Source organism: Cariama cristata, unplaced genomic scaffold (genome assembly GCF_000690535.1).
Source record: "Cariama cristata isolate BGI_N322 unplaced genomic scaffold, ASM69053v1 scaffold12317, whole genome shotgun sequence".
Lineage (NCBI taxonomy): Eukaryota > Metazoa > Chordata > Aves > Cariamiformes > Cariamidae > Cariama > Cariama cristata.
Window position 1 is genome coordinate 19,926 of NW_009628391.1, and position 27,057 is coordinate 46,982.

At 42.3% G+C, this 27,057-nt stretch overlaps 2 protein-coding genes across 2 annotated transcripts in view; one reads left to right on the forward strand and one right to left on the reverse strand.

Moving 5' to 3' along the window:
* The window catches only part of ITIH2 (inter-alpha-trypsin inhibitor heavy chain 2), a 28,201-nt gene extending 19,091 nt beyond the window's left edge, over nucleotides 1–9,110 (forward strand). The window contains exons 15-21 of the mRNA XM_009704801.1: nucleotides 216–388; nucleotides 2,844–2,978; nucleotides 5,109–5,222; nucleotides 6,321–6,519; nucleotides 7,204–7,376; nucleotides 8,127–8,238; nucleotides 8,671–9,110. Coding sequence (XP_009703103.1) covers nucleotides 216–388; nucleotides 2,844–2,978; nucleotides 5,109–5,222; nucleotides 6,321–6,519; nucleotides 7,204–7,376; nucleotides 8,127–8,238; nucleotides 8,671–8,818 — 1,054 coding nt within the window. The 3' untranslated portion in view covers nucleotides 8,819–9,110. The remainder of the gene's footprint in view (nucleotides 1–215; nucleotides 389–2,843; nucleotides 2,979–5,108; nucleotides 5,223–6,320; nucleotides 6,520–7,203; nucleotides 7,377–8,126; nucleotides 8,239–8,670) is intronic.
* A 1,808-nt stretch (nucleotides 9,111–10,918) lies between these two features.
* KIN (Kin17 DNA and RNA binding protein) lies at nucleotides 10,919–26,914 on the reverse strand. The gene is made up of 13 exons (XM_009704802.1): nucleotides 26,840–26,914; nucleotides 24,735–24,829; nucleotides 23,816–23,859; nucleotides 23,561–23,683; nucleotides 22,399–22,580; nucleotides 20,935–20,983; nucleotides 20,557–20,614; nucleotides 16,968–17,091; nucleotides 16,418–16,468; nucleotides 15,658–15,726; nucleotides 14,474–14,573; nucleotides 12,935–13,035; nucleotides 10,919–11,443 (listed from the first exon to the last, which is right to left on the reverse strand). Exons 1-13 carry the CDS (start codon nucleotides 26,912–26,914, stop codon nucleotides 11,381–11,383), a joined length of 1,134 nt encoding a protein of 377 aa, XP_009703104.1. The 3' UTR covers nucleotides 10,919–11,380.
* Nucleotides 26,915–27,057: the final 143 nt, after the last annotated feature.

Here is a 27,057-nt window from a genome sequence, read left to right on the forward strand (position 1 = left end):
GAAACCAGGAGATGGACTGTGCTTCTTTGAGTCCAGGACAAAGCCTACAGAAGCCAAAAATAGTCTTCTTATAGAGAGTGCATTCATACAGGCCCTAAGCCTTTCCATCCTGCAACACCTACCAGTTTGGCTCCATGAACACTCCGTGGAGGAACTGTCATGGCAGCTGCCCTGTAGAGCCACTAACCATGCCTTCTGTTTCATTTTCTACCCAGAAACACAGCCCCCACTGCAGCTTTGAAGAGGAACATCACCAAATCCATCCTACAGATGTCTCTTGACCATCATATTGTTACCCCCTTTACAGCCATGCTGATAGAGAATGCCGACAAGGATGAGATAATGCTGGCAGACCAGCCCAAAGACCCCAGAAGGGGTTGCTGCCCAGGTCAGTGTCTCAGTCTGTCCGTTATTCTACCTCTCATTTTGGCTTTGTTCTTCATGTGCTGGAAGAACAATTGTGTCCATTGTTCACTCCAGGTGTTGTGCTTATAGGGTAGCCTATATTTTCAGTGAAAGCTGACCAAATCTTCAGCCAGTTTGAGAGCATCCTGTTATGCAAGCACTTTTTGGAGCCATTGGCTTCAGTGAGGTCTGAATGTGCCAACATTGCAAGGACAAGGTTTCCAATAAGCCTACAATGTCACAGATGGAACATCTTCTTACTGGGACAGATAAGTCTAGTTCTCTGCACTGAAGCTGTAGAATTGACTAAACCATATTTTCTCATCACTTTTAAGTCATGGAAGCTTGCTAAGATCATTATCCATCAACCACAAGCCCACGTGGAGTCTGAGTTGTCCTAATAACAGAGTCCTTCATTAATTAAACTTCCAGATCTAAATCCATTACTTCAATACATGTTCCAAGGTCCTTGTTATAGCAACCTTACGTCCAGCCAAATGGGGCAGGGTTGGCTTGTTCTGGCATTATATGGTACAGTCAGTCTCAAAGCAGTAGCTGTCAACATCCATGGGTGTCTAGCATGTCCCAAGTCATCCCTGCACAGCCATGTATTTCCAGTGAAACTTAACAGCAGTTATTTTGAACCCTCACCAGTCAGCGATTTGAAAAACCACAACTGTTGCTGTCAGGAAAACGCTGCCAGTACAATGCAATGGAAGCACTGAAAGTAAAAGATCAACTCCTTGAACAAGTGAGTCTGGTGATTTAAAACTTATTAATAAATGGGAGAGTTTACAATTGGTTGTGAAGGAAAGAAACCACTTGCATTACTCCAACAGACATCATCCATCTGGCATTTCACACTGGAAGTGATTGTGACTTTGCTAAAACGCCAAGCACATGTCCTGCATGCTCAGTTCTCATGCTCCTGGATAACTATAAAAATGTCCTGAAGCTGGCTGAATGAAATGGGGTTCTTATGTCTGTCAGTTGTTATGTTTAGGTTCATTTATTCTTCTTTTCAATGTTAAAGTCTGCAGCTGAGACCCAAAGAGAAATTACATAGTTGTTATTTATACTGCATACTACAACTCACAACCCCCAAACAGTTCAGCACAGAAATAGCATGTGTTGCATTCATGTATAATGAATTCATTACACATGGCACCAGCTGACTAACTCAGACCATAATTATCTTGATTTAGATGGTGCAAAGGATTTGAGTGATTTTAATACAGGTTCTTGAGTCTTTGTGTTTGGTGGAATAGTCAAAACTTAACAGCACTGGAATCAGGGTCAAGGCATCTGTGGATTTCAGGGACAGTGGGACACGAATCTTGAATCTTAGCAGAGGACAGAGCTTGTAAAAATAATATCAAAGTAAATCTGTGCTTAGGATTGTGCAATATATGGGCTGCACCAAAAAGTTTGCATATACAAAGATTGGAAAGGGTAACCTGAAACAGATTTTTCTGTCTGTCCTTATACAACTCCCATCAGAACTGCACTGTCCATCTTCATAGACCAGAGACTGTCTCTTCCACTGAAATCATTCACTTTTCAAAGGATTGTCTAATTATTCTTTTATCATGATAGACTTATTGCAAAACTGGACTGTGCGTGGGAGAGCTTATTCACGCATAATAGTCTGTGAAATTAATATGACCTGGAAACTCAGAAGTCTCTGTCCAGTTTCTAGTTCCTGTATTAGCTGCACTGACTTCACATATAACTGTGCTAATAGAAGTAACACTGCCTGAGTAAAAAGAGCCTATGTTTTAGGTTAGAGATTCAAGAAAGAAGATGCTGACAAAGCTTTAGAAGATCTAGCTGTGCAATCTTCTATCCTGCTGTCATCCCCCAGCTCCTTTTTCCCCTAACTCCTCTTCAGAGCAAGGCCAGCAGATAGAATAAGTCCCCTGCTTCAGCTCTTGTTGTTTTCAGCCCAACATATTAAAATAAACCAAGTTTCATGGATCATTTAAGATCATGTTGCTTTATGAACTAAGTGGGAGAGAGAGGACCCATGTTACTTTCTCTTGCCTCCGTCATGGCAAAGGCAGCGAGACCTTTGGCAGAACAGGACATGTTAAGAGATGTTACATTAAATGCTTGCACTTATTTGCAACACTTATTCATGTGGGTCAATCTAGGGCATGCAGAAAGAGTCGTACCCTTTCTTAGGCACCTCAAACTCAGGACTCAAGTTAGCAAAGCTTTTACCACATGCTAAATTTTTAAATGCAGCTTTTTATTTGGCAAAACACTTAAGCCCTTGCGTTGGGGGCTTTGCTGAAGTGTGGCTTGTTGACATGAATGAGAGTTAAAAAGTCAGGTTCCATTTTTCACCAATAGCTTACGGTTAGCTCAACTGCAAAAATTACACTATTAAATATATCAGCACTAACAGAAACCTAATTATGACTGTCATTTAACAGGTACCCTAGGATTAACTCCAAATGCACCTAATAATAACAAAGGTATCCCAGCCTGGGCCAATGTCACAGCCGTACCAGTCAGCTACATGCCTGAGCAAAGGAGTCCTCCTGTGTCCTCTCTGAGCATAAACAGAGGTAAAAGCTACAGTATTACTCTGCAAAGAAACAACAGACAGCAACGCTCATCACCTAATAAACGAATAAAGGTGATATAACCAAAGTTATTGGGCACTTTGGGAATTTAAGCTTCTGTGACAAGACGCTAAGGCCAATAATCATGGAGTTGTCTATTAGTTGTCTTTATTTTTCTTGTTGAGTTTTCTGAATTGTTGTAAAAGCTGTATCTTCGTTTAGGGGCTAGTCCACAAGAGAATAAATCAACTGCTGTGACTAGCTGATGAAGCTACTCTGCTGTTGTTGCAGAGGACATCAGTGTGAAAGGTCCTCGACACAGCCTCTGCTGAAGGTCTGAGCAGGGCACAATCATGTGCATCCCAAATCACAGCCAACTGAGTCCAATTTTTGCAAATCCATCTCGTACCCATGGATCAAGCTTTTCTTTATAAAATACTGAGTCATTTTGACTTTGAATAGATGCACCTGTAAAAATATGCTCTAAGTTACAAGCATGAGACCAGTTTAGATCCAAATAGGATCCCAGTGATCCCATTTTCTGCTGCGTGCTTCCCTGAGGCTGCTTACTGAGCTTACATTCAGCTTCTCTGCAGTAGCAAAGCCAATGTAAATTTACTGCCATTGTAAATGAGAGACGAATGCTCTGTGGTAGATAAAAATCTCTGAATGCACTGATGACTGATGGATCCTGTTAATGCTTGGGCCTTTGCCCCAGTTTAGTGCCTACTTAAACAAACCAGCTGTGAGAACTATTGCCTATAAAAGTGGTATAACTACAATAACTCCAGGAGTGTGCCTGTGTGCGGATGTGTGTATTTACGTAGCTATCAAACAAGCAGCTATCAAACTCCTTCTCAGCATAGCTCAACGGTTAATCTAAGACTTCGGATAGTCAAGAAACTGCTTGGAAAAAGTAAGCAAGGCAAAGTTACCTGTTCCAACCTATTTTGCGCTGGAAATGTTGATCAGAACAGGCTTTGGCATCAACTTGAGGAAGGTGAAGCAGTTGGTGAGAATAAGGAAAAATGATTGAGGGCTGTATTCAACAGACTCAATATATTCAAAACATTCAAGACATTCAAAAGCTCCCTCACCCCTTGAAGGGTACCTACCCCACCGTTTCCTGCAAAAACATTGCTCGTCAAAGGTCTAGGATTTGTCTAGTATACAGGAAGAGTTGAATACTTGCAAAAGTTGAGGAACACCGTTGAATAAATGGAAGCTGGCCTGGTTATCCCCATAGGCAACACTGAGTATGGGCATGTCCTGAATGTTGCCAGGGAGATGCCAACCACCACCAAACCAGCAAGAGCTGGTCAGTGCTCCTCACTTCAAGACGAGGCTGGAGGCAGCTGCCTTCAGTGATAGGTGCAAGTCTTTGTCTCATTTGAGGCAAATTTTAAAGACATGTGACTTTCAGAGGGGCCCAATCCCACCAGAGTGTTAAACATCCTGTGAGAACAAGTCCTGGATTGTATTTCTCAGGGGAGCTGGTAGGCAGGTTGTGTCTTTACCCAACATCAGTATGGTGGTATGGACTTGTAACATGTCTGAGAGCTTCTTAGTTTGAGAGAGTGATGTCCCAGGAGTGTGTCACTTCTAGAAATAGGCAACAGCTGGTCATGGAGCAGGTTGGGTATCAGTTTTGAACAGAGGTGTCACCCAAGTCCTGCTTTCCGTGCCTTAGGTCCTCTCCTTAGGCCTCAAAGATGTGTCCCTGACTGACTGGTGTCCAGATGAGTCCTTGGTCTCACCTGGAGATTGGCTTGCATCATGCAGAAATAAAGCTCAGCTTCTAGAACTCCAGGTTGAGTCTATGGCACCCTAGTGTGGAGCTGACCAGTTAAACCAGTAGCTCACTGCACTTGGGGGTGCTCCTCAAGCCAGTAAGGCCATGTGCTTTCCTTAAACAGGGGAAGTATATGAAGAGAAAGTGTCTGAGGGGATTTTGTAAGGAGCATCTAAGAACTTCCTTTGATACTGCAGAGGTGGAAAGGGCCCTGATCCTACTCTGAGGAGTCCCAAAAAGTGCTTCAAAATCCTTTGAGGAAAGTGTCTCAGTCTTTGCTTCCTTACCTCTAGGGAAAGTACTGGCCTGCTTTTCACACTTGTTTCTTTTCTATGTTCCAGTTGACAATGACCCACATTTCATCATACACTTGCCCAAGAGCCAAAGGAACATCTGCTTCAATATCAACTCCGAGCCTGGAAAGATCCTAAACTTGATTTCTGATCCTGGTACTGGTAAGGGAATAAAGCATGGTTTACTTCACAGCATACTTCTCTCAAGTCTGAAATGTGTTCAGAGGGAGGAGGGGAAATGCCTACAAGGAGGACTGTGTGTTAACAGGAGTGTGGCCAGCAGGTTGAGGGAAGAGGTTATTTCCCTCCACATCTGGAGTATTGTATTCAGTTTGAGGCTTGCCAGTACGAGAAAGATGTTGACTAACTGGAGCAAATTCAGTGGTGGCCACCAAGATGATTATGGGGCTGGAGAACAGGACACAGAGGGAGAGGCTAGACAGCTGGGCTTGGTCAATTTTACGAAAAGAAGACCCAAGGTGAATCTTGTTGCTGTCTACAATCACTCAGTCAGAAGGTAAAGATGGAGCCTGACACGTTGCCATGAAGTATAGCTAAAGGACAAGAGGCAAAAAAACCAAGTTGCAACAGGTGAAATTCAGAGTAGGAGTGAGCTATTAGGAAAAACTTTTTCACTGTGAGGATGGCCAAACACAGGGAAAGGAGCCAACATAGGTGAAGAGATCTCCATGGTAGGTAGGATTCTCCTCTCTCATTTGTATTACTAAAGAAGAAAGTGGAAGAGAGATAAAAAGAGAAATAAAACTAGAGGCATCCCTGGTGGCAGGCAGAAAAAATGTGTAACTGTACTCCCAAAGGAATCAAAGGGAATCAGCCTCTTCTTCTCAGAGGGCTTTACCCATCAGCACTTTTTAAACTTCTGGAATATATGTGAAAAGCGATGAGCATTTGGAGGCAGGTTAAGCTGGGCTGGAAATGTGGTACCATTCCTCCACCGCCCATCCGCCCCATGCTTTTCACAGTCAGCAAGGGACAGAGTGGCTTACGAACCAGCCCATACTACCAGCAAGACCTAACATCTAATTCCCACCAGATTAATATGCTAAGGGGCAAACAATAGCAGCAGGAGGTGATTGAAAAAATTATTCTCTTCTCTTAGCTGGCAAGATGAGAAAAACAGGGGGTCAGAGGGGTCCGTGTTTCTGCTGACCCCATGGTTCTCCCTGCTGAGATCAGAACTCCGAGTCTGTATGTGATGCTCTGAGATTTAGGCAACATCTGCTTCTCTGCTCCTCACAGGAGTTGTGGTCAACGGGCAGCTCATTGGGGCCAAGAAAACAGAGAATAAGAAGCTCAACACATACTTTGGCAAAATCGGTTTTTATTTCAAAAACAAAGGCCTGAAAGTGGAGATCACCACAGAAACGATAACGCTGAAGGACGGATCTTACAGCATCATGCTGACCTGGTCTGACACGGGGCACATCATTCGGAAACAGTGAGTTGCTGAGCATTCGTTGTCTGCCCTATGGAAGCCATTTGCAACACAGCATTGGACTGACCCAGCTGTGGGTGGGATCTAGGTCACAGGGTGCCTACATATGGGCACATGGATCTTAGCTCTCGTTATACTTAATGAAATTAGGCAGTGAGGCCAAAAGAGCAATTCAGTTGACCAGACACAAGTAGGAAGAGCTGAATTCCTCTCTCTACTGCTGACTTCATTAGCTAAGATCAGGAATCAGTCACCTAAATACAAGTACCTGATGTTATTTGAGATACCTTCAGGGTTCCTCACATGGTGGGAGATATGACTCATGACATCCAGGAGACCTTCACCTGCAGATTAAGAGCTAGCAGCCCTGTTGGACACCCTACAGTGCTAGACTTGACTGTTTAGTCAAAGGGATTATTTCCAAAATCTCCCTTCATTGTAGCAAGAGCTTGAATTTGTAGGGCAAGATTTGGTTGCCTGAACATGGGCATGCAGTGTCTGTCCTGTTAGGCACTGTCCTGCCAGACCTCTGGGTACCACTCCCAAGGCTGTGGGTTTCTGATGGATCCTCTGTCATATCTGCCAGCCCCATACAGTTGTTCTGGATGCCTGAGAGCATCTCGCGGGGCCTGAGAACTTATGTGTGGGCAGTTGAACTGAGCCCTTCCTTTGGTTCACCTCTGCTAGGCTTCTCCTATCTGTGAAGAAAGAAAGCAATGTTACTATCACCGTGGGTGAGGAGATGTCCTTCATGGTTTTGCTGCACCGTGTGTGGAAGAATCACCCAGTTAATGTTGACTTCCTGGGAATCTACATTCCCCCTGAAAACCAGTTCTCTCCTGCAGCCCACGGGCTGATAGGTAAGGGCTGTGGGTCGGTCGGTGGGAATGGTGGGGCACTAGGAAGGGGTTTTTGCTAGATCTTTGACTGAATTCATTGGTGTCTGTGTCCTGATGGGGAAGGTGTGAAAATTATTCAAATAGAAAATGGGGGAAGATTCCTGCAATGTCCTGGAAGCCCCAAGGACATTGTAGAACACCAGGGACCAGGAGATTATTCCTCATCCCAGTTGAGGAGGGCGTTTTCAAAACAGGCCTGACTAGATTTGGTGACACTGTGACAGGTCTTTCCTGGCCTGGCTAATCTGCTGCAGGTTGAAAATAAAGACTGCAACAAACCCCCTCAAACCTTCCTGTGGGATTTTTGTGCAAAAGTTTGTAATTCAGCTGTCCCAGGATGACAGCCCTTTTCTGGCAATGGTGTAAAACAAAAGCAAGGGCTCAGCTCATAGGCAAAATCAGCCCTCTGAGCCCTGGACCCACCCAAGCCTCCTTTTATGATGTGCAATCCTGAGCAGCAGAGGTTGTTTTCCCAAATACTCTTCGGAGCTCCAGTCTGCTTTCTTAGAAGTTTGCTGGCTCAAGAGCAGAGCTTTTTACTCTCCCAGTGTGGGTGATCTGACAGCGCTGGAGACACAGTGCCCTGTGATCCATGCAGGAGTGGTCTGCCTCCTGCAGCTAGCTTGATTTTCCAAAAGCACCCAGCGGCAGCTTACATGAGAGCCTCGAAGGTTAGGACAGGCAAAGAGCTTTAAACCTCTCTTTGATCAGGTCAGTTTGCGTCTGAACCAGAAGTGTATATCCACCACCAAAGGCCGGGGCAAGCTCCAGAGAAACCACAAGCCACCATGGAAGTGAAAGGCAACAAACTCACTGTTACCAGGTAGGAATAATGTGCTTTGTTGCTTGCTTTCTAAATCTGACTTCTTTGTAATGATGTCAATGACTGCAGGCTTATTAACTCTCAAGGACCTTGGGGAAAAAAATCCGTTTTCCCTCTGCTAATCATCTGGTTTTAGCAGTTGGCAAAACAATTGGGACAAGTTGGGTTCTCACATATTTGTTCATGAACAGCTGCCCAGCACCTGACCTCGGACAGGGTGTGTAAAAGTGCCTGGGCTCCCCACAAAAAGGCCCACAAGGTCATAGAACTGTAAAATTCATTGCATTTTGTGGTTGTTTCCACTTTCTGCTGGTAGAAGACACACACCTCACCACTTTGGCAGAGCAGCGCCATGAATGAGCAGGATTATCGATGTTTTCTTCTGTACTTGTCATGTCGTGACCTTCATTTTGGGTGGCCTCTTCCTCACAGGGGATTGCAGAAGGACTACAGGACGGACCGCGTCCTTGGGACTGATGTGCAGTGCTGGTTTGTGCACAACAGCGGGAAAGGTTTCATAGACGGCCACTACAAAGATTACCTCGTCCCCCACCTGTATAGCTTTCTGAAGAAACCCTGAATGCTCCAACAGGAAACCAGTTTACTACAAAAAAAATTCTTATCATCTGCTCCTTCATGCCCACACAACTCTTCTGAACATTAGCTGTCAGCCTATCAAGCCAGATCAACTGAAGGTGACTTCACCACCATTTGCTTTATAAATGATCGGTGTTTCAAAGCAATGTAACTCCCTTTTCTGTTAAAAACTGAAATCTGTAATAAAGTGACATGCTGGGTTGTAGTAGGTATCTTGCTCTTGCCATGTCTGATTTATTGGATAGTAAACCCCATCAAAAATTTTAACTATTTTGTAATATGCATTTCACAGTAGACTTATAACAGCTCCTGCAGTGTGGGTAACACACACACCCAGATTTAATACTTACAACTTTGTTCTTTCAGACTGCTGGAAAAATGTAAGTTCATCACTGCTGGACTGGGCAAAAAGGAGGATGTGCATTGGATGTAAAGGAAATTTAACACAAAAGGAATATGGGCTCTGCAACACATACCATGAGAAGTCTCCAGTTTTTAAGGATGGGTTAACCAGTGGTGAGGAACATCCTTGAAATAACTGATGCTGCCATATTGCAGGAAAGTTAATTACATGATTCTGAGACAACCTCCAGCCTATTTTTATGAAAATTTCAACATCACAGTGGAGTTCACACACAGATACAGATCTGGGAAAGCAGGAAACATCCAGACTATATAGAAATCTGTCAGTACTAAAAGCGGGTGGAGGAAAAACCTGTCCAGCATCTTTTTAAATCCCCAAATCAGTAATTCCACTGTCTGTTTCCTAGCTTGTATGGAATACAAGCAGTGAATAATCATTCTCTGGTATTCTCCACACAATTTGTAACTTAACGTGTCTACTATATTCACTCTGATTTTTCAGGCTCCAGAATGTTAAGTGTAATTATTTTCAGTGATACAGAAGCTGTTCTGTTCTTTCACTTACCCTCATTACTCTCCTACATACCTCTCTCACTCAGTACCTGTTCTTTGAGAAACAGCAGAGCTGTTTACACAACCCAGGTTGCACAAAGAGCCTGAATTTACAGACAAGTGTCTCATCTGTCTCCAGTGCCCTTCCTCATAATTCTCCACTCTTCAGATACTGCGCTACTGCTTGACTCTGCCGGGCATTTACGCCCGGGATCCCTGGAAAGCCACTTGATGTCCTGTGTGAGGTTATTTCGGACGACTTCAGACAGCAGCTGTTTCCCTAAACCTCTGCAGTCTTTCCATTTTCCTGCAGGGGTCCCCTGGAAACCACAAATCAACAAGACAGTGAACCTCTGAGGCAAGGAAAGGGACAAGGAAGTGACTTTTGCTTCCAGCAACCATGAACTCTTAAACTGCAACGTAACTGCTGCACACATCATGGCAGCGTCCTGCCCTCTTCAACCCTCAGCTGAGATCCCCTCTGAAGGGTATGGGGGCTACTGGTTTTCTTTCCATCAGGTTCCAGGGACACACACCGTAGGCAGGGGCAGACTGGGCCATCTGGCTACGGTTGTATTTTGCCTGGGACGACTCCCATATTTCTTTTACACAAGTCAGGCAGCGCACTGGCTGGACACTTTACTGTGCTCTTTGGTAGATATAAACCAACAGACGCCTAATGCGTTTAAAAGGCTGGTAAGAAATACACTGGCCTAAGAAAGGTTTATGTTTATTCCTGAACTGCCTTAGAAATTAAACATTGTACAAAAACGTGACATTTTTAAAAAAATAAAAAGGTCATGTTACAGCACTTAGCATGAGTAATATTACTCATGTATCAGAGCAACAATAGAAGCATGAACAAAGGAAAAGGCTCTGGAAAACCAAAACAGCAATCACCAATTCCTATCTGCACACACTTTGGCTGGCATCCTAGAAACCCCGCAAGTCACAGTCATCTTGGAGTCCATTTGAAGGTAAATTGCATATTAGTATTACAAGGAACCCTGACAAACACGATGGAGGAGTGATGACTTGCATTCTACTATCGCCGATGTGTTAACGAAAATAAGTTGGTGACAGCACTTAATAAACCAGACCATCCTTACAACATCCAGGAAAATAATCCCTCACAGCACTGTTACCTTCCTGCTATTCTCTTAATCTCTTTCGTTGTTCCTGCAGCCAGAACTCGATTTTGGCTGCAGGTTCAGAAGTGTGTTGTTTAAACTCCACTGGCTCCGACACACACTGCCTGCCTGAAGCAGCTATTTGTATGTAATTCTCTCTCTTATGGAACTGCTAACATACTTCAGTAAATAAAATACTCCAGCTTGCAGCTATCTGCTATATTTTAGAAAAGGAAATTGAACCAAATATTATAACACAACTTTGATATAGAATCAGATGAAATATTTCCACCGATAAGATTTCCACAAACATTTTAGGTAACAAATCCACAGTGATCTTTAAATAAATCCAGTTTGCTCATGGTTAATTTCTATATACATTATAAATACATACACATACACAGTTAAAACCCTGACATGGTAGAGTCCTGTGTCTGCCTGCAAGATGACAGAAAGATGTTTTTGGAAACCAAAATCTTCTTTGATCCACGGTTAGCACCTCAGGCGAGTTTGGAAATGTCTTCGTACTGGATATCTTCAACTCGGCGTCCTTTTAAAGGTCCCTGGAGAATAACATTGTAGAAGAAATAAGATCAAAATATAAACTTACTTGTTGGTTGAATTCCCAATAGGGAGCTTAAAGTGAGACAGTTAAAGGGGCTGTACGAAATCTCACCACATTTAGACATTTTTCAAGAAGCATAACCAAAGTGAATAGCACTGGAAATCACAGGCATTAGCATTTTTACTCAGCGCTGCACACAGTAAAAGCACAACGACTACTTTTCTGTTTCAGTGCTGTGTCCAAAAGCCATATATAACTGCACACTGGGGGTTGTAACAGGGGATGCATAGCAGAATGCAACCAAAAAACTGGAGGTTTGGGATTTGCTCATGACACAATGTCTTCCGTTTCATTATTTTCAACCTGATGTGAGGATATGACAGGGCCTCAACGCTGTCCCAGAAATCTTTTCATTTTCAGGACATTTTTTCTGTTAGGTAAAGTCCTTGCAATTTTGGGGCAAACATAAGCAGCTCTTTTGAATTAATTCACTGTGAACTTGTAAGTAACAAAAGATCTGATTTTGAATACTAACTTCTTACAAATAAAAATTCTGGTCATACTACAATCAAGAAGAAAATTCTCACAGACTTCACCAGCTTCCAGGAGTAGTTTTACCCATTTTTAATTTATAGACATATAAATTAACATCATGCAGGGAGGGGAAATCTTAACACCTACAAGCATCAGAACTACAGAAAAGCTACCCTTAATTTCCAAGACCAACAGTATCATGATCCTTAGCTCCAACCAAAGCTCCTTCTGTGGTTAAGACATCTGCACAGTCTCTTCTCAAGCAAATTCTCCAGAATTCAATAAGGCCTGAGTTTCTGCACCCCTTCTTTGATTGGGATCGTAAGAGGGTCTCTCTCCTGCAAGCTGTATTTAAGAAATTTGACTTTCAGCCAATAACTTCTCTGCTGTATCAATGAGTTTAAATATTGGTTTTGCAAAGGAGAACAAAGAAGTAGTCACAGGCATGATGATATGGCCTAATTTTAGCCCAGAGAAAGGTGATATGTAAAAAAAAAAACAAACCCAAAACCAAAAAAACCAACCATAATTGTTAACCATGAACAAGACAACAAATAAGCACACAAAGCCGCATGTTCAGTCTGGAAAAGGCAAGAGAAAATTCACCTCCTTGCATATTTAACATTTTTTTGTACCACAAAATAGTACAACAGCAGCCATGCTCAAAATAAACATACAAAATATTTTGCAAGTCTCTTTCAAGTTCAGAACTTGCTAAATGCAGCATCCTGGCATCTTTTTAAAGGCAAACAGCAGAGCATTAGCCTGCAACAGGGAATATGTGGCTGTTTTCCTACTGGTTGGGAGTAGGCGGGGGGTGACCACAGCATTTTGCACACCATAAATCCCACCCGTAAGACAGGATTAATGATACCATCTTTCTTTGTGAAAGCTCTCCAATGTATAGATGAAAAGCGCTCTACGCAAACAAGATCTTGCAGTGTTTGATACTTACAGAGTCAATGATTATTGTCGCTGAAAATCTCTTTTCATTGATAGATTCTAAGATGCCTTCATTTCCCCTGTAACCACCATTTAATACCATCACTTTCTTGCCTGAAATGAGAAATAGGAAAGCAGTTACAGAATGGGGCTCCCAACTTCTTTTGATGGAGTTGTGTTCAACCCCACAGACAGCTGAGGAAGTGAAGGTTTCTCCCAGTACCTCCAGCAAGCAGCACCCAGCTTTGCCTTACAGCCTGCCCATTTCCAAAGCACAATGAAGTTTACTGCTCCAGGCTACGCTGACACCATGGGGAGAAGCCACTGAAACTACATCAGGGAAAGAAGCCACAGCTGTTTCTCCCGCATCCCATTCCCTGTGCTAATGGCCCAGGGTATCTCCTTTTTGCCTTCTGTCTCACACAGGCAGTCCCCTCAAGGCATCAATCCTAGTGTAAGGGGAGGCAGAGCTCCCCTACAAGTGCCATTATGCTGAAGAGCGCTCACTGACACCATCAACCAGCTCTTCATCAGCTGCAGAAATGCAGAACGCGGCAGGTCTGCTGAAGAATCTGTGAATCCCCAAATCCTACATCCTGTTTCCCCGTACGCTGACATTGTTCTGCTTACTGCTACCCTGACCGTTCCCTGAAATACTGGTCAGACGCTATACACAAACACCAGTGTGTACCAGCCAAAGAAATGTCAGTGAACCAAACAGGAGATGAGGTAAGCTTTGCCAGGCACTTACAGCTATTTGAGCCATGACTTTGGGGGGAAGATACAGGATAAATACGACCGAGGGCTCTGTAGGGCTCCCTGAGATGTTTCCTGGCAGCTGAAAAGAGATGCTTTCATCTCATCAAATGAACTGATTTCCTAAAGCCATTCTGTCTTCTCAGAAAAGAATCTAATTCTTATGAGAAGGGACTGTGAAGACTCAAAGCAGAAGCAATGTGATAATTTCCTAGAAAGTAACCAGAGGATATTTGGTAACTGATCAGAGTAGCTTATGAAATACTGTCCAAAGAGCAAGATGGCTCTTCATAAAATCATAAAATAGTTTGGGTTGGAAGGGACCTTTAAGGATCATCTAGTCCAACCCTCCTGCAATGAGCAGGGACATCTTCAGCCAGATCAAGTTGCTCAAAGCCCCGTCCAGCCTGGCCTTGAATGTTTCCAGGGACGGGGCATCTACACCTCTCTGGGCAACCTCTGCCAGTGTTTCACCACCCTCATAGTAAAAAATTTCTTCCTTAAATCTTGTCTGAATCTGCCCTCTTTTAGTTTAAAACCATTACCCCTTGTCCTATTGCAACAGCCCCTGCTAAAAAGCTTGTCCCCATCTTTCTTATAGCCCCCCTTTAGGTACTGAAAGGCCACAATAAGGTCTCCCCAGAGCCTTCTCTTCTCCAGGCTGAAAAGCTCCAACTCTCTCAGCCTGTCCTCATAGTAGAGGTTATGGTACTTTCAAGTGGATGAATTATAGTTTAAAAGAATTGAAATATAAGTTTTGCAGTGACAAGCTGAAAAATGAACAAAATAGCTGTACCTGGTGCTGGTATTACAGTTTCTAGATGCGTCTGATCAAGCTTTAGTTTGTCTCCAGAATCAATCATCTTCACAACTGCTGTATATTTGTCAATCACTTCCTGTTGTGAAAGGCAGAGGCCAATGAGAAAAATAAAAAAATTTTCTCTAAATTTACATTTCAAAATTAAAAAACTCAGGACCATGAGTCTGCACTTCTACATCTGCAAAAGCAGCAAGGACTTCTGAGCTGTCCTAAAGGCATCCAGTCTTCACAAACTGCTAACTGTCCCCACTCTGAAGTTAAGGCTAGATTAAAAGGGCTCCTCTTGAACATCAATGACTGGTCTAATTGACCACTAATTTTGTCAGCCTTGTCTGAAGGTTTTGTCAATCTTTGCGTCAGCTATCTTAGCTATTCTCTCAAAGATGGAAAGTAAATTAGAGGCTTCTTTCCCCCACAGGAGGCTCAGCTGGCTGGAAGCCACACAGTGACAACTGGGTTACTACTTCTTAATGAGGCAAAATGTTATGGATCATCTTTGTGTCTAGCATAAACCATGTTCCACTTCTCATATTCAGAGCTCGATGGAAGACAGCCATTGGGACTCATAAACCCTCCCAGATGTCTATCAAAAAAGCTATGATTTTGAGCTCTATACACTCTTGCCGATCATTCAAAACACACCTGGGTGTCGTCTTTGGTGCTCTTGCCAGAGACTGTCAAGCCTTGGACTACCTAGTACAACATCATTCACTGGCAGTGGCTAAAAGAAAGCACTTCCAAACAACAGAGCAAGGCTTACAGCCTGAAGATTTTGTATGCAAATGAGATCTCCTTCAAAGGCAGCCTGCAGCTTAAATATCAGCGCAAAACTGACTTGTCTGAGATTAAAATGCAATTGCACTGCTCTTGGTCATATCACGTTGGCAAAGTGACTATCCTCCAAGATGGATGTGTTAATAGGGACAAGCTACGAAGAACAAAACAGTGCTTAAGAAAGGATCACTGAATAAATGACATTAAAACAAGTCAGAGATTCACTCCCTGCCCAGAATAAGTCCCAATACAGTTAAGGTGATGTTTCAGCCCCTATCAGTGCTGACCTAAGGCTGAACAACTTGCACAATGAAACAAAACTTCAGAAGTCATCCGATACCAGAAAAGCCTAACCAAAGCCACATGCTTCCATTTGCACACTTTACCTTTACAACTGCCTTCTTCTTGTGATACTTCTCTCCAAGTTTTTTTGTTACAATTTTTACAATGATTTCCTGAAAGATTTGAAAGGAGAAAAGAAAAAGTAAAATGCCGAAATATACAAAGAACTACTCAATCTAAACTAATTGCACGTTCAGGTCGTTCTGACTCCAACCACAGACTGTACAGCACAGCGCAGGAAGCAATGATAGTAAAGACTCGGCTTTCAGGAATTTGTCTTTATCCTCGAATTATTGCCTCAAAGTAGCATCTCTCAAGACTTTTTTTGTTTTACAAATACAGTTACACTTGAATTCAGGATATAAGGTGTCAGCTCACAATGGGTCAAGGGCAGGACTTCTTGATCTAGAAGTCCAGTCAAAAAGTAGAAGCTGAGATGAGGTCTCTCAGCTCAAAGGCTGATGTTGACTTCTACATCTCTGTGCAAGTCAATTACTACGTAGAAAGAAGAGGGCTGTAATGTCATTATTTAAACATGACCTGTAGAGACTCACAGTACCAACTCTTTAATTAGAGAATTCCACCCCATCTGACATCAGACAAATGATGCTTCAGACTGCAGATCATGCTCAACCACAAAAGTAATTCCTCCCAGATACTGTAATATTTCAGACTTGGCAGCGTGGAAAATAAGAGTGAATTTAGTTTGGAATATGCTTTTGGATCTTGTACACAAATCAACAACGACTTCAGAGATGCAGAATTGGTTGTATTTGGTATAATAATAATTTTTAAGACACTTACAGGCTGCAACCAGTAGTCTCTTCGAGATGTTCTTTTCTTTTCCTCTTCAAGCTACAGAACAACGACAAATAATCACCATTTACTTCCTCCTTTCACTGCAGCTTTCCTATGACTTTGAAAAGCTGAACCAATTCTCCAGGCCCACACCAAGTGTGGAACATTAAAAAAAAAAAAAATAAAAAAATCAACAAAATAAGGGTAAGTCAGTGTGTGCTTGCTGCATAATAATCAATCTGATGAAATCCAGGAATCCATGATAAAATGATGGAGATTTGTATTTGGTGTTTTGTCAAATATTTCTAGATACTTTCTTCTCTTCCAAAATCTGTATTCCTTTACTTCCAACATCTCAGTCATGTGGGGAATAGGCACAGATGAACAGCAGAAACCAGTTTTATTGGGGAAGTGAAATCATTTTGCCTGATAAGATATGAAAGTCTGAATTCCACATGAACAGAAGGTCTGAGGTCACTTCAAAGGGACACCCTGGTAAAGTGGACATTGCCATAGGCATGGGGTTACAAAGACACAGATCCTGCACGATCATTACCTCCATAATCTCATCCAGCGCAGATTTCTTCTTTTTCTCTTTGGACTGACCAGAGCTATGAGCTGAGTCTTTTCTTTTAAGTGCCCCTTCCACCATCTTCAGTGCATTTGGTCCAAGGACACTGCTGGAAGAGTAAGATGATGTTTTCACAGCAGACCTTACATTGTTTCCTCTACCAAGATGCATTTGAAGAACTGGTTGTGCAAAAAGGTCTGCTGATCTATATAATTTCAGTTGTGCACGTCACCTTCCAGACCCTGCAGGCCTCCTTCTCTAGGACAGTATTTGGCAGCTAGAATTTATCTCCTTGAGGTGTAAACTCCATGTTCACTGACATTTGCTGCTAGCAGTCCAGCAGAATGAAAACAACCTAATGAGCAGTTCACCAGTGCAAAAGCAAAGAGTTGATTAGGGACTTGAGTTCAATGGAGAAGTCAAAAGCAGGTCTGCAAGTAAGGTTTTCAAATTCAAAAGGACAAACTTATAACTTTAGAGAAGTCACCTGGACAGAGCAACTTGCAAACATGGTAGACGTCTAGAACTCCTTCTAGACAGAGATACTTAAACTATCCAGTAATGGGAGAAAATACATGGGAATCTGTAGAGTAGAAAAGGGCTCCAGACCCAGCAAATAAGCACCATCTTCACAATTATATTTGAAACAGGCAAACAGCCTATGAGTTATGAAAGAAAAGAGCAATCAGTACAAAAAGTTACATTTCAGGGATCAGGGAACATCTAAGTAAAGTGAGAATTGCCTAAAGCCAGCTTGAGTTAAGCCATTTTTATAAAAGACATTTGAATGCAGTAAAAAAATTCAGGTGTTCTCTCATCCAGAAATACAAAGAAGGCTGCTATGAGGTGGACAGTAAGGTAATATTAATATGGCCTTACAACAGATCGCATGTTTTGCCTGTGGTGAAGATTTTGGATATATCATCAAAGGGAAAATATATAATGGAAATGAAGATACAGAAACGGCAGTAGAAGCAAAATTGAGAGAAAAATTGCATTTCAGAGGAAGTCTGGATAATCTCCATAGCAGAGTTCTAGAAGAAATAGCACATTAAATCACAAATCAAATAGCAAGTACTTAAAATAACATCTCATAAAGGGTAACACACAATTAAGACATAACAACTGCAGGGCCTATATTTAGGAAGGCAAAAATATCTAGCTGTGAGGTTACTAAGGGATTCCTGGGTGTCAATACTAAAACAAATCTTATTAAACATACTAAGGACCCTGGGACAAAGAGTGAGAGACCACCAACACTGTTCAGGTTTGTCATCAACATGGAGGACACAAGAAAGAACTGGACACCAGAAGGGATTGGTGTATCTTGAAAACCATGTTTTAAAAAACACAGAATTCAACAGCACATTTTTGCAAGCTCACATACTTTGGAAAAGTTTACTCTGGTTACCTCCTATCTACTGGCAGCTGTTTAAAAACAACAAAAGTAGAAAGGGGTCTGGCTATGATCACAGATGATGGCTACCAGTGTGGACCAGTCATGAAAGAGTCAAATGCAATCCTAGCAAGCACCAAGACAGACAAGCATTAGTGCCTTGTATAAGCCATAGTGATGTTTCATTTGCAGCAAGCACAAATTCAATCAGCTCCTCTGTTTAAGATTAGCTGAAACTGGAACAAGGACAAGGAAGGGATAATCAGCAGATCAGGGGAACGGGGAGATGAGGCCAGCACCATGCAGCACAAATTCGATCAGCTCCTCTGTTTAAGATTAGGAACAAGGACAAGGAAGGGATAATCAGCAGATCAGGGGAACGGGGAGATGAGGCCAGCACCATGCAGGCCTGCTTGTACAGCACAGTGAAGGCTGAAAGGCTCAAATTGTTCTTTACAAATACAGTCTGAGAAAGCAACCACCAGGGAGAAAAAGAACTATTTACATTAAACGCCCATACCAACATGACAGCAATTGGTATAAACTGGCCATGACTACATTTACCTGGGAAATCACAGACAAGGTCCTAACCATCAGAGCAAACAGGTTTTGAATGACCATCCCTTGGGATTATAGGGCTGGGGAGACCCTTACTGTGTCCAACAGAGTGTGTGGACAGGACTGTACACTGGTACACTTGCAGTACCGCAGACAGGAATCACTGACCTTGATAGTAGCTCCTGCTCATTCCTTAATTAGAAGTAATTCTAATCTTACTTGTCCACTGAGTGAGTTAAGCAGGGATTTTAGGATGCAAGTTCTTCAGGGAAAAAAGTAAGCCCAGTGCTCCCACTTTGCTCAAGGGCAGTCAGCATCAAAAGCTGTGCCCGCAGCAGCAGTGGTGTCTCCCAGCTTCGCGTCAGCCACACAGACGGACATTCAAGGGAAGTAGCTTGTGCTGTGAGCACAGAAGGTGGGAAGCCAAGAAGTCCTGCTGCACGCTGCACTGGGGTACCAGGCATCAGGCTGAACTCTGCTGATCCTCAGTAACAGCCAACAGCTGCAGAACACACCTTCAGGCCAACACAGGGAAGTAGTTTCCATATATGACTCTGAAATGATGCATGTACCACCAGTGACATACAGACCACTGTCCGGTCACTTTACCATGAGGTGGGTATCCTAATTTTGCTTCTACACTACCACTACAAAGTTTACAGACAAGTATCTCTCATATGCTATGAAAAAAATCAGACTACTTGATATATGATTTCACATTCAGCCAAATTTTAGCAAGCACCTTAAGTATTCCTCACTGAAACTATTGAAGTGAGTGTCTGCATTAAGTTTCAGACTCATCTTAAGCACAACTCAATGCTTAGGGACAATCTAATAGTTTTCCTCAAAGCCTGAAATCTGTATCTATTATTGCAAAGAACTACTTTATTGTCTCATTTTCTGCCTGGCATATCTCCCATCAGATATCTTATCTAAGAGCTGAGCTTGTGATGAGAGGAAAGCTTTCATTTTACCTGCAATACATTTAATTACAATATTGCCTCACATGAAAAGATGTACTGCTCATCAAACAGTTTCACAGATTGCTGTAAGTCAGTATTGTTTCCATCACTGATCCCTTTTGTCCTGCATTGCTCACAGTTATATGACGACAATTAAATTCATAAGCTTTAGAAAGATTTACATCAGGTAGATTCAGCTTCTTAAATGATGATCAGTATTACCTCCAATTAGACAGGGCAATCAAACCTTTTAGGACCCAAAATTAGCAAATCATGAGCACCCATTCATAGAAGGCAGCTGGGACTAGATGGCATTCACTTCAAATGCTTTGACTGGATCCCTTAACCACCCTTTCACACAACAGTATCTTCTTAGAGGAACCTATAACTCCTTATTACTTAAATGGGCATCTGCCATGAACCACAGTGAATTCAAGAAGGTTCCTCACAGCACACATTTAAGATATACTCACATTCATTCATTTTAAATACAAAAGGAAGCATGAAGTCACCTAGTATCCCCTCCTGAATAACATGACAGGATGAGATATTAGACTCCAAATATTTCAGGACAAAATACAACTTCCTGCCCATGCAAATATCATTGTCATATAAGTGCTTTGCAACAGTAAGGGTTGCCCTTAAATTCTTTTCTCACCTTGTTTTAGAAGATGCTGCTATTGAAGTACTTGCTCCTTTGTTTAAATTAAATGTAACTAAAAAATAAAAAGACGTTACTCTATTTCTATCTTTAAAAATAACTGCATTGAAGGATGTTACAATTTTAAAAATCTGCAAATGGAAAAGATCATAAATTTGAAAATATTTACCAATCTATGTTTTGGTTCAGCTTTTAAAATAAATTAATTTTAACTTTATAAGAAAGAATACTCTGTATTTCCATATTCCAGTGCTCTTTAACTGATCTCAAAGCGCATTATGAAGCACCGAGCAGGCCTCAGTGCTCATCTTGTTTTAATAACAAAAATCAGCTTCAGTAGGTTCTAGCAAATTACATGTATCAAAATCTGGTTACCTTTTTCTTCTTCATTGTCTCTGTTCAGTTCAGTATAGACTGGCTTTTCCTGCCAAAAAAACACAAAACACATTTCAAGAGTCAAACAGAAAACTCAGCCAAGGTATTATTTTTGGTGATCATTGATTAGCTCAGTTTTACAGACTACTGCGAGATTAGTACAAGTAACCGTAATACTCAGCCTGGCTTGATTCATAGAAGATTATAAATTGAAAACATCATCTCATTATAGGCTCCTGCGCAAAATTCTCTAATTAACACTCTCTACAGAGATGCTGTCTAAACTTGCTAAATTCCAGCATGAAAGGAAAGTGGCCTTACTGTAGCAGTTTTCTCTATTTGAACCAGCATGATTAAACTGGCTTCTGGACAGACTGATAACTCAAAGAAGGAAATTCTGGAATCTTTCCAAATTTTTAGCACCAAAGGCTCAGACCATTTAAATTTCAATTAGTTTTAAATTAAGAAAAAGATAATTGTTTACAACAGCATTTAAATGTGCTTATCAATACCAAAGATCAAACAGGAGGTTCCAGACCCAGGTAACAACGTCATGGAATGACACCATCTAAACAGATCCCAAATACCACACCAGCACTATAAAAATAAAACTTTCCACCATGCGGATTTGATTATGCCAGCTCCCCCTGGTTATTTATCTCAGCCTCCTCACTGTACAAGGTAGTTGGTATTTGCAGCCCTAAAAGTTGTGAAATACCATAAATGAAGACATGTCATGCTGGTTACTGTATTGTTTACTCGCTATCCAAAATTCAAGAGTGATTTTTAAATCACTCATCACTTGAAAGGCAGTAATTGTTACTCTTTTAGTACTAAAGCAAGCCAGGTACAAAGTAACTCCAAGTTTTCCTCCACAGCAGGTTATAATATAAGATAACTGCATAGCAGAGAATTCAGAACATAAGCGAACTGATGTGGTGATTCAAGTATGGAAGAAGACAGTCTAAATCGAAGTCTGAAATGGCCAGGATTAGACACCAGGGCCAGAGGATACAATTCTAGAAGATTTCAAAATTATACCAAATCTAAAAGGAGCTGTAACCTCTGCTTTTATTTATTTATTTATTTATTGAAACTATGATTCCATAGAGGACCTTGATGTTCATCAGCCGTAAAAACCACCAGCAAGTTGGTTAGTCAAGGAAATGTAACACGATGCAATTTCAACAGAAACAAGTCAGTCCAGCCTGCTATCAGAAGTATCTGGGAGAAAACTATACCTTGTGCCTTAGAAAAGAACAGCAATGCAGCCAAACATGCCCAGTGTTTCTCAGTCTGAACTGGTGATGAGCTCGTAACCTAAAGCATGAAGCCTACTCATCACCTTCTAACTCACTGCAAAGGAAATACCAGTGCAAGGGTCCCAGCAGCGTCGAATTCACCATTAACTTAACCAAGAGGAGTTTTGAGCTGAAGGTTGACATACAGTGCAATTTTCCTCACCAGTTCTTTCCCCTCCAAACCTCTTCTAACTTGTTGTTCGATGAATTTAGCAGTTTTTTCTTCATCATCAAGGTCCTGTTTCTTCTTCCTCTCTTGTTCTTGTTGCCTGCGAATGGTCTCTGGGTCCCTATCAATATACTGAATATACCAGCCTTTCGGAGTCTCATCAACCTTGCAAAGACCTAAAAAGTTAATGCAAGATAACGTAAGATTAATACTAACAAAAGCAAGCAAGGGACAAAGAAAATATCAAGACCATTTTCACAGTCCACGTTCACTATAACAATGCAGATACTTTACCAGAGACAATGTATCCCTTACTGACCTGGTAAAATTGACTTTGAATTATCTTTAGTACATGTTTCTGCCCTTCAGCCAGCCAGTTCTATTTGGAAATTGGCCAGAGTACTTAATAAAGTGGATGGAGTGTTTTACAATACTTTCCATATTGAAGAAAATGTTTTCTTCCCACCGTTTTAACAAGGAAGAAAACAGAAATCTAATATATCAACATATATATCAAACAGAATGCTAACGATATGCACTAAGAGCATCACACTAAAGGAAACATTACTACGCTACGCTATTGTTACTAACTGTCGCTAGAGTAACTTTTGAAACAGTATATGACTCATGAACTTGTCCTGTAGGACACAGGCAATCGGAGCCAAAGTAAACTTTCTGTCATAGCACAGTGCCATTTAATCTCACTTCCTCCCACTGAACACAAAACTGCAGATGTCAAGCTTTAACCCTTTCACTAAGCCAGAAATGAAAACGACTGCTCCCTTCTTGTCACTTTAGATACGGAAGGGTTCCGTAGTCATAACAAATGTTCTAGGATAGTTTTTAATTTTTAAATGGCAACTGTTGGAAGTTGATTTAGAATTTAGCAATACCTCCAGTAAATATAGACCAGCAGATGAAACAAGGAAAGGTTCATGACTGATCCATTTATCCCAGACTTCTGACATTTTTCATAGGCAAATTCCTAATGGTTAGCACAGAAATATGCTTGGACATCTGCTAATATATATACAGGAGGGAAGGGGAAGAAAGAAAAAGGAAATGGGAGAACTAACATAAATGTTTATTGATCAATTATCAGTAATGCAATCACCCAGTAATTTTAAATTTTCCAACCCTGAGCAACTACACTTACCTTCTCTCCCCAGCCATTTCGTAAAATCAGTCAGTGTCTCCCACTGTGTAGCATTCATGTGGATGTGTTCTCGATGACTGATATATTCATTGTACACAATATTATTGTGGACTCTCTTTGTTCCTGAAATGTAAAATTATTATTATTATTATTAAACATAAGTGTGGGAGCTAGAACAAACCAACCAAAACTTCTTGCACTGAACCAATAAAAGACATTAAAAACAAACAAGCAAACAAACAGTAAAATATTTACCAAATCGCCTCCTGAGCAGTTCTAGGAAATCATTTCGGAATTCCCTTAGGGGATAAAAAGAAAGTACTTTAGTAAAATTTTAACAATTACAAAGCAATTTTCTGTTGTCACTAACAATTAAATATCTGCAGTATAAACATGAGTATTCTTTTGAACCAAGCATGATGAAATTCAGGCATTCATTTCCCTTTTTCAGTAAAGTAGCACTACATGCTGTATTTATGCACAAAGAAACACAATATGGTACATGCACATACAAATTAAATCTTCCAAAGGGTAACAGCCTTTCAAAGGGATAAAACAGAAAGCAGGAAATCTAAACACTTCCCACTAATTGCTGGTATTTCATTACCAGGTATCTTCCCAGGCTGACTGACACAAAACACAGGGCAGGACAAAAGGCAGCAGTGGTAGATGGGGTAGATTGATCACTCATCTCACTGCTAATTCAAGGGCTTCACTATAAAGCCTCGCTTCAGACTCGTGCTGAAGACAGCTCCAGTCAACCCAGCTGTCATGTAGGTCAGCTGGACAAAGGACTGGGGGAAGCTGTGGGACGTTAGTCACACTTCTGACTTGTTATCTCTCTGTAATGCTTCTTTTACGTCTTTGTAACTCTGCGTGTGTGGCAGCCACTTAGATGGGGCAGAAGGGTGATGTACTTTGTAACTTAAAACGGGACTTGGGCATGGGATAAAACTGTCACATTTGATTAAACATCATGGCTCCCTGAAACCTCTTACATGCATTCTAAAGTGGCATTGCCTAAATTTTCAAACTGCCATTAAAAAAAAAGAGCTGACACTAAAATGTATCAGAATAAAGTGTCTTCAATGGGACATGACTGGACCGTAGAGGTATGGCTGTGCAGATGTGATACAGGAAGGAAGATCTGGGTAAGAATATATAGCAAACTTACTCAGAAAAGTAATCCATGAATTGCTGAGGATTTTCAGAAGCCAGCAGTAACTGCCTCTGGTGGGACTCAGACATGCAATGACATTTGAAGCCATTCTATAAAATAAAAATAAATACTTTGCCTGTCTTTGTCTCAATTTGCAACACTCATACAGCAGAACAGTATTAAAAAAAATGTTTTATAAGTGAAATTTCTTGGACACGCCACAGAAAACACCTTAACTCAGCCTCAGCATAGCGTGGGGTGGTTGCTCCTCCTGACCAGGCAAGCCAAAAACAAAACTCCTCTCAAGGCCAAGAGGCTCCAGACAAGCGTGAGAGGGGTTACAGGACAGGACATTCCAACAGTCCTATTTGTTCCTTGTGGAATGGGATAAACGTGGTACCACGCAAGTCCACCAGGACCCATCCAGGTGCTTGTGCGAGAGCAGTGGAAATGTTTGCTGACTCCCTACCTGACCAACACCAACACCAAACGTGTGTAAGGAAGGGGTGGTGTCCTGGGAGCACTCCAGCTATGGACTGTGAAAGCTTGGCCACCTCTGGCACAGGGCTGAAGTCATCAGAGCTCCCCAAAAATCCACCCAGACACAGGACGTTTGACTGCAACACTTTTTTGTGTAATACAATGCTTTTTCATCATAGTATGATTAAATGTACAGCAAATTTCATTCCATGGGAGCCCCGTCCCCCCTTACAAAAAGATCTCGTTGTAAAGCGGTGAAGCTTTTTGGCTTGTAGTCACTGGGAAGAGAAGAGGATTTGAGCTTCTTGGATGAAAGTGAGAGAGGGACAGAAACAGCTGAAGAACAATACAATTAAACATCCACAGGATGCTTTATTTCTCTAAGGCACATTAAAGAGGCTGTTCATGGACAATGGAAAACTAAAAGCACAGTCCGCCCAAGCGGAGGTACTTTTGGGGCACAACTCTGGTGGAAATCAGGAAGAAGAGGACACTTACATCTCACAGGCATCTGGGGTCAAGTGAATAGACAAGTGAAAAGAGAGGAAAGCTTCACAGAAAAAGCATCTCTTCGTAACAGGAGAAAGGAAGAAACTGAGCCAGAATCAGAAGGAAGGAGTCATCAGTATAAGAAAGACATGGATCTGTTGGAGGGAGTCCAGAGGAGGGCCATAAAAACAATCCGAGGGCTGGAGCACCTCTCCTATGAGGACAGGCTGAGAGAGTTGGGGTTGTTCAGCCTGGAGAAGAGAAGGCTCCAGGGAGACCTTATTGCAGCCTTTCAGTCCTTGAAGTGGGTTTATAAGAAAGATGGGGACAGAGTTTTACCAGGGGCTGTTATGGTCGGACAAGGGGTAATGGTTTTAAACTAAAGTAAAGTAAGAGATAAGAAAAATGTTTTACAATGAGGGTGGTGGAACACTGGAACAGGTTGCCCAGAGAGGTGGTAGATGCCCCATCCCTGGAAACACTCAAGGTCAGGCTGGATGGGGCTCTGAGCAACCTGATCTGGTTGAAGATGTCCCTGCTCATTGCAGGGGGGGTTGGACTAGATGACCTTTAAAGGTCTCTTCCAACCCAAATCATTCTGTGATTCTACGAAAAGAGACCTCACACTGCTCTAGACGTGCATCCCCCTGGGCATGTCGCTGCACTCACCCTGTCCCCAAAGGAAATCATGGCTACCCTCAACTCCTCTCTAATGTGGATGGGAGTCACCTAATTCTTAATCCCATGTACCTCTCAAGGCATGTACCTCCCCTCCAGGGAGTTTGGGGCCACCCTGCTGTCCCTCTCACCCTGGAATGATCAGCCACTCTGCAGGGGACTGAACGTCCCCAAAAATGGATCAGGGCCAACACACTCCCTCCAGAGCGGATGAGGACTTCTCCCATGGGGGATCTCAAATTGCCTCAGCAATTGGGAACCCTCCAGGTCCCACCAATCTGCGCCCAGAAGGACCACGGTCCATACAAGAGGGACTGGGGACTCCCAAAGGAGAATAAGGGCCTTCTCCAATGCTCCAGTAAAGAGAGTTAGGGCTCCCTGTGCTCCCAGCAAATGAGGCCAGGATGCTCCCTAGAAGGATCCCACCCCAGAGATAGGATCAGAGCTCCCAGAAGGCGACTGGGGACACTTACAAGGGGAATCTGAGCCAGCCCTGTAACCTCCCACAAGGGGACTGGGGAACCCACAAGAAGGTTATGAGGCCCCATACCCGCTAAGGGAATCGCAGCCCCCACAAGAGCATTAGGGACCTCTACAAGGGCAATCGCAGCCTCCCCGTGTCCCCCTCAATGGCACTAGGGACGCTTACAAGGGAGATCGCAGCCCCGACGAGGGGATTAAGGACTCCAGC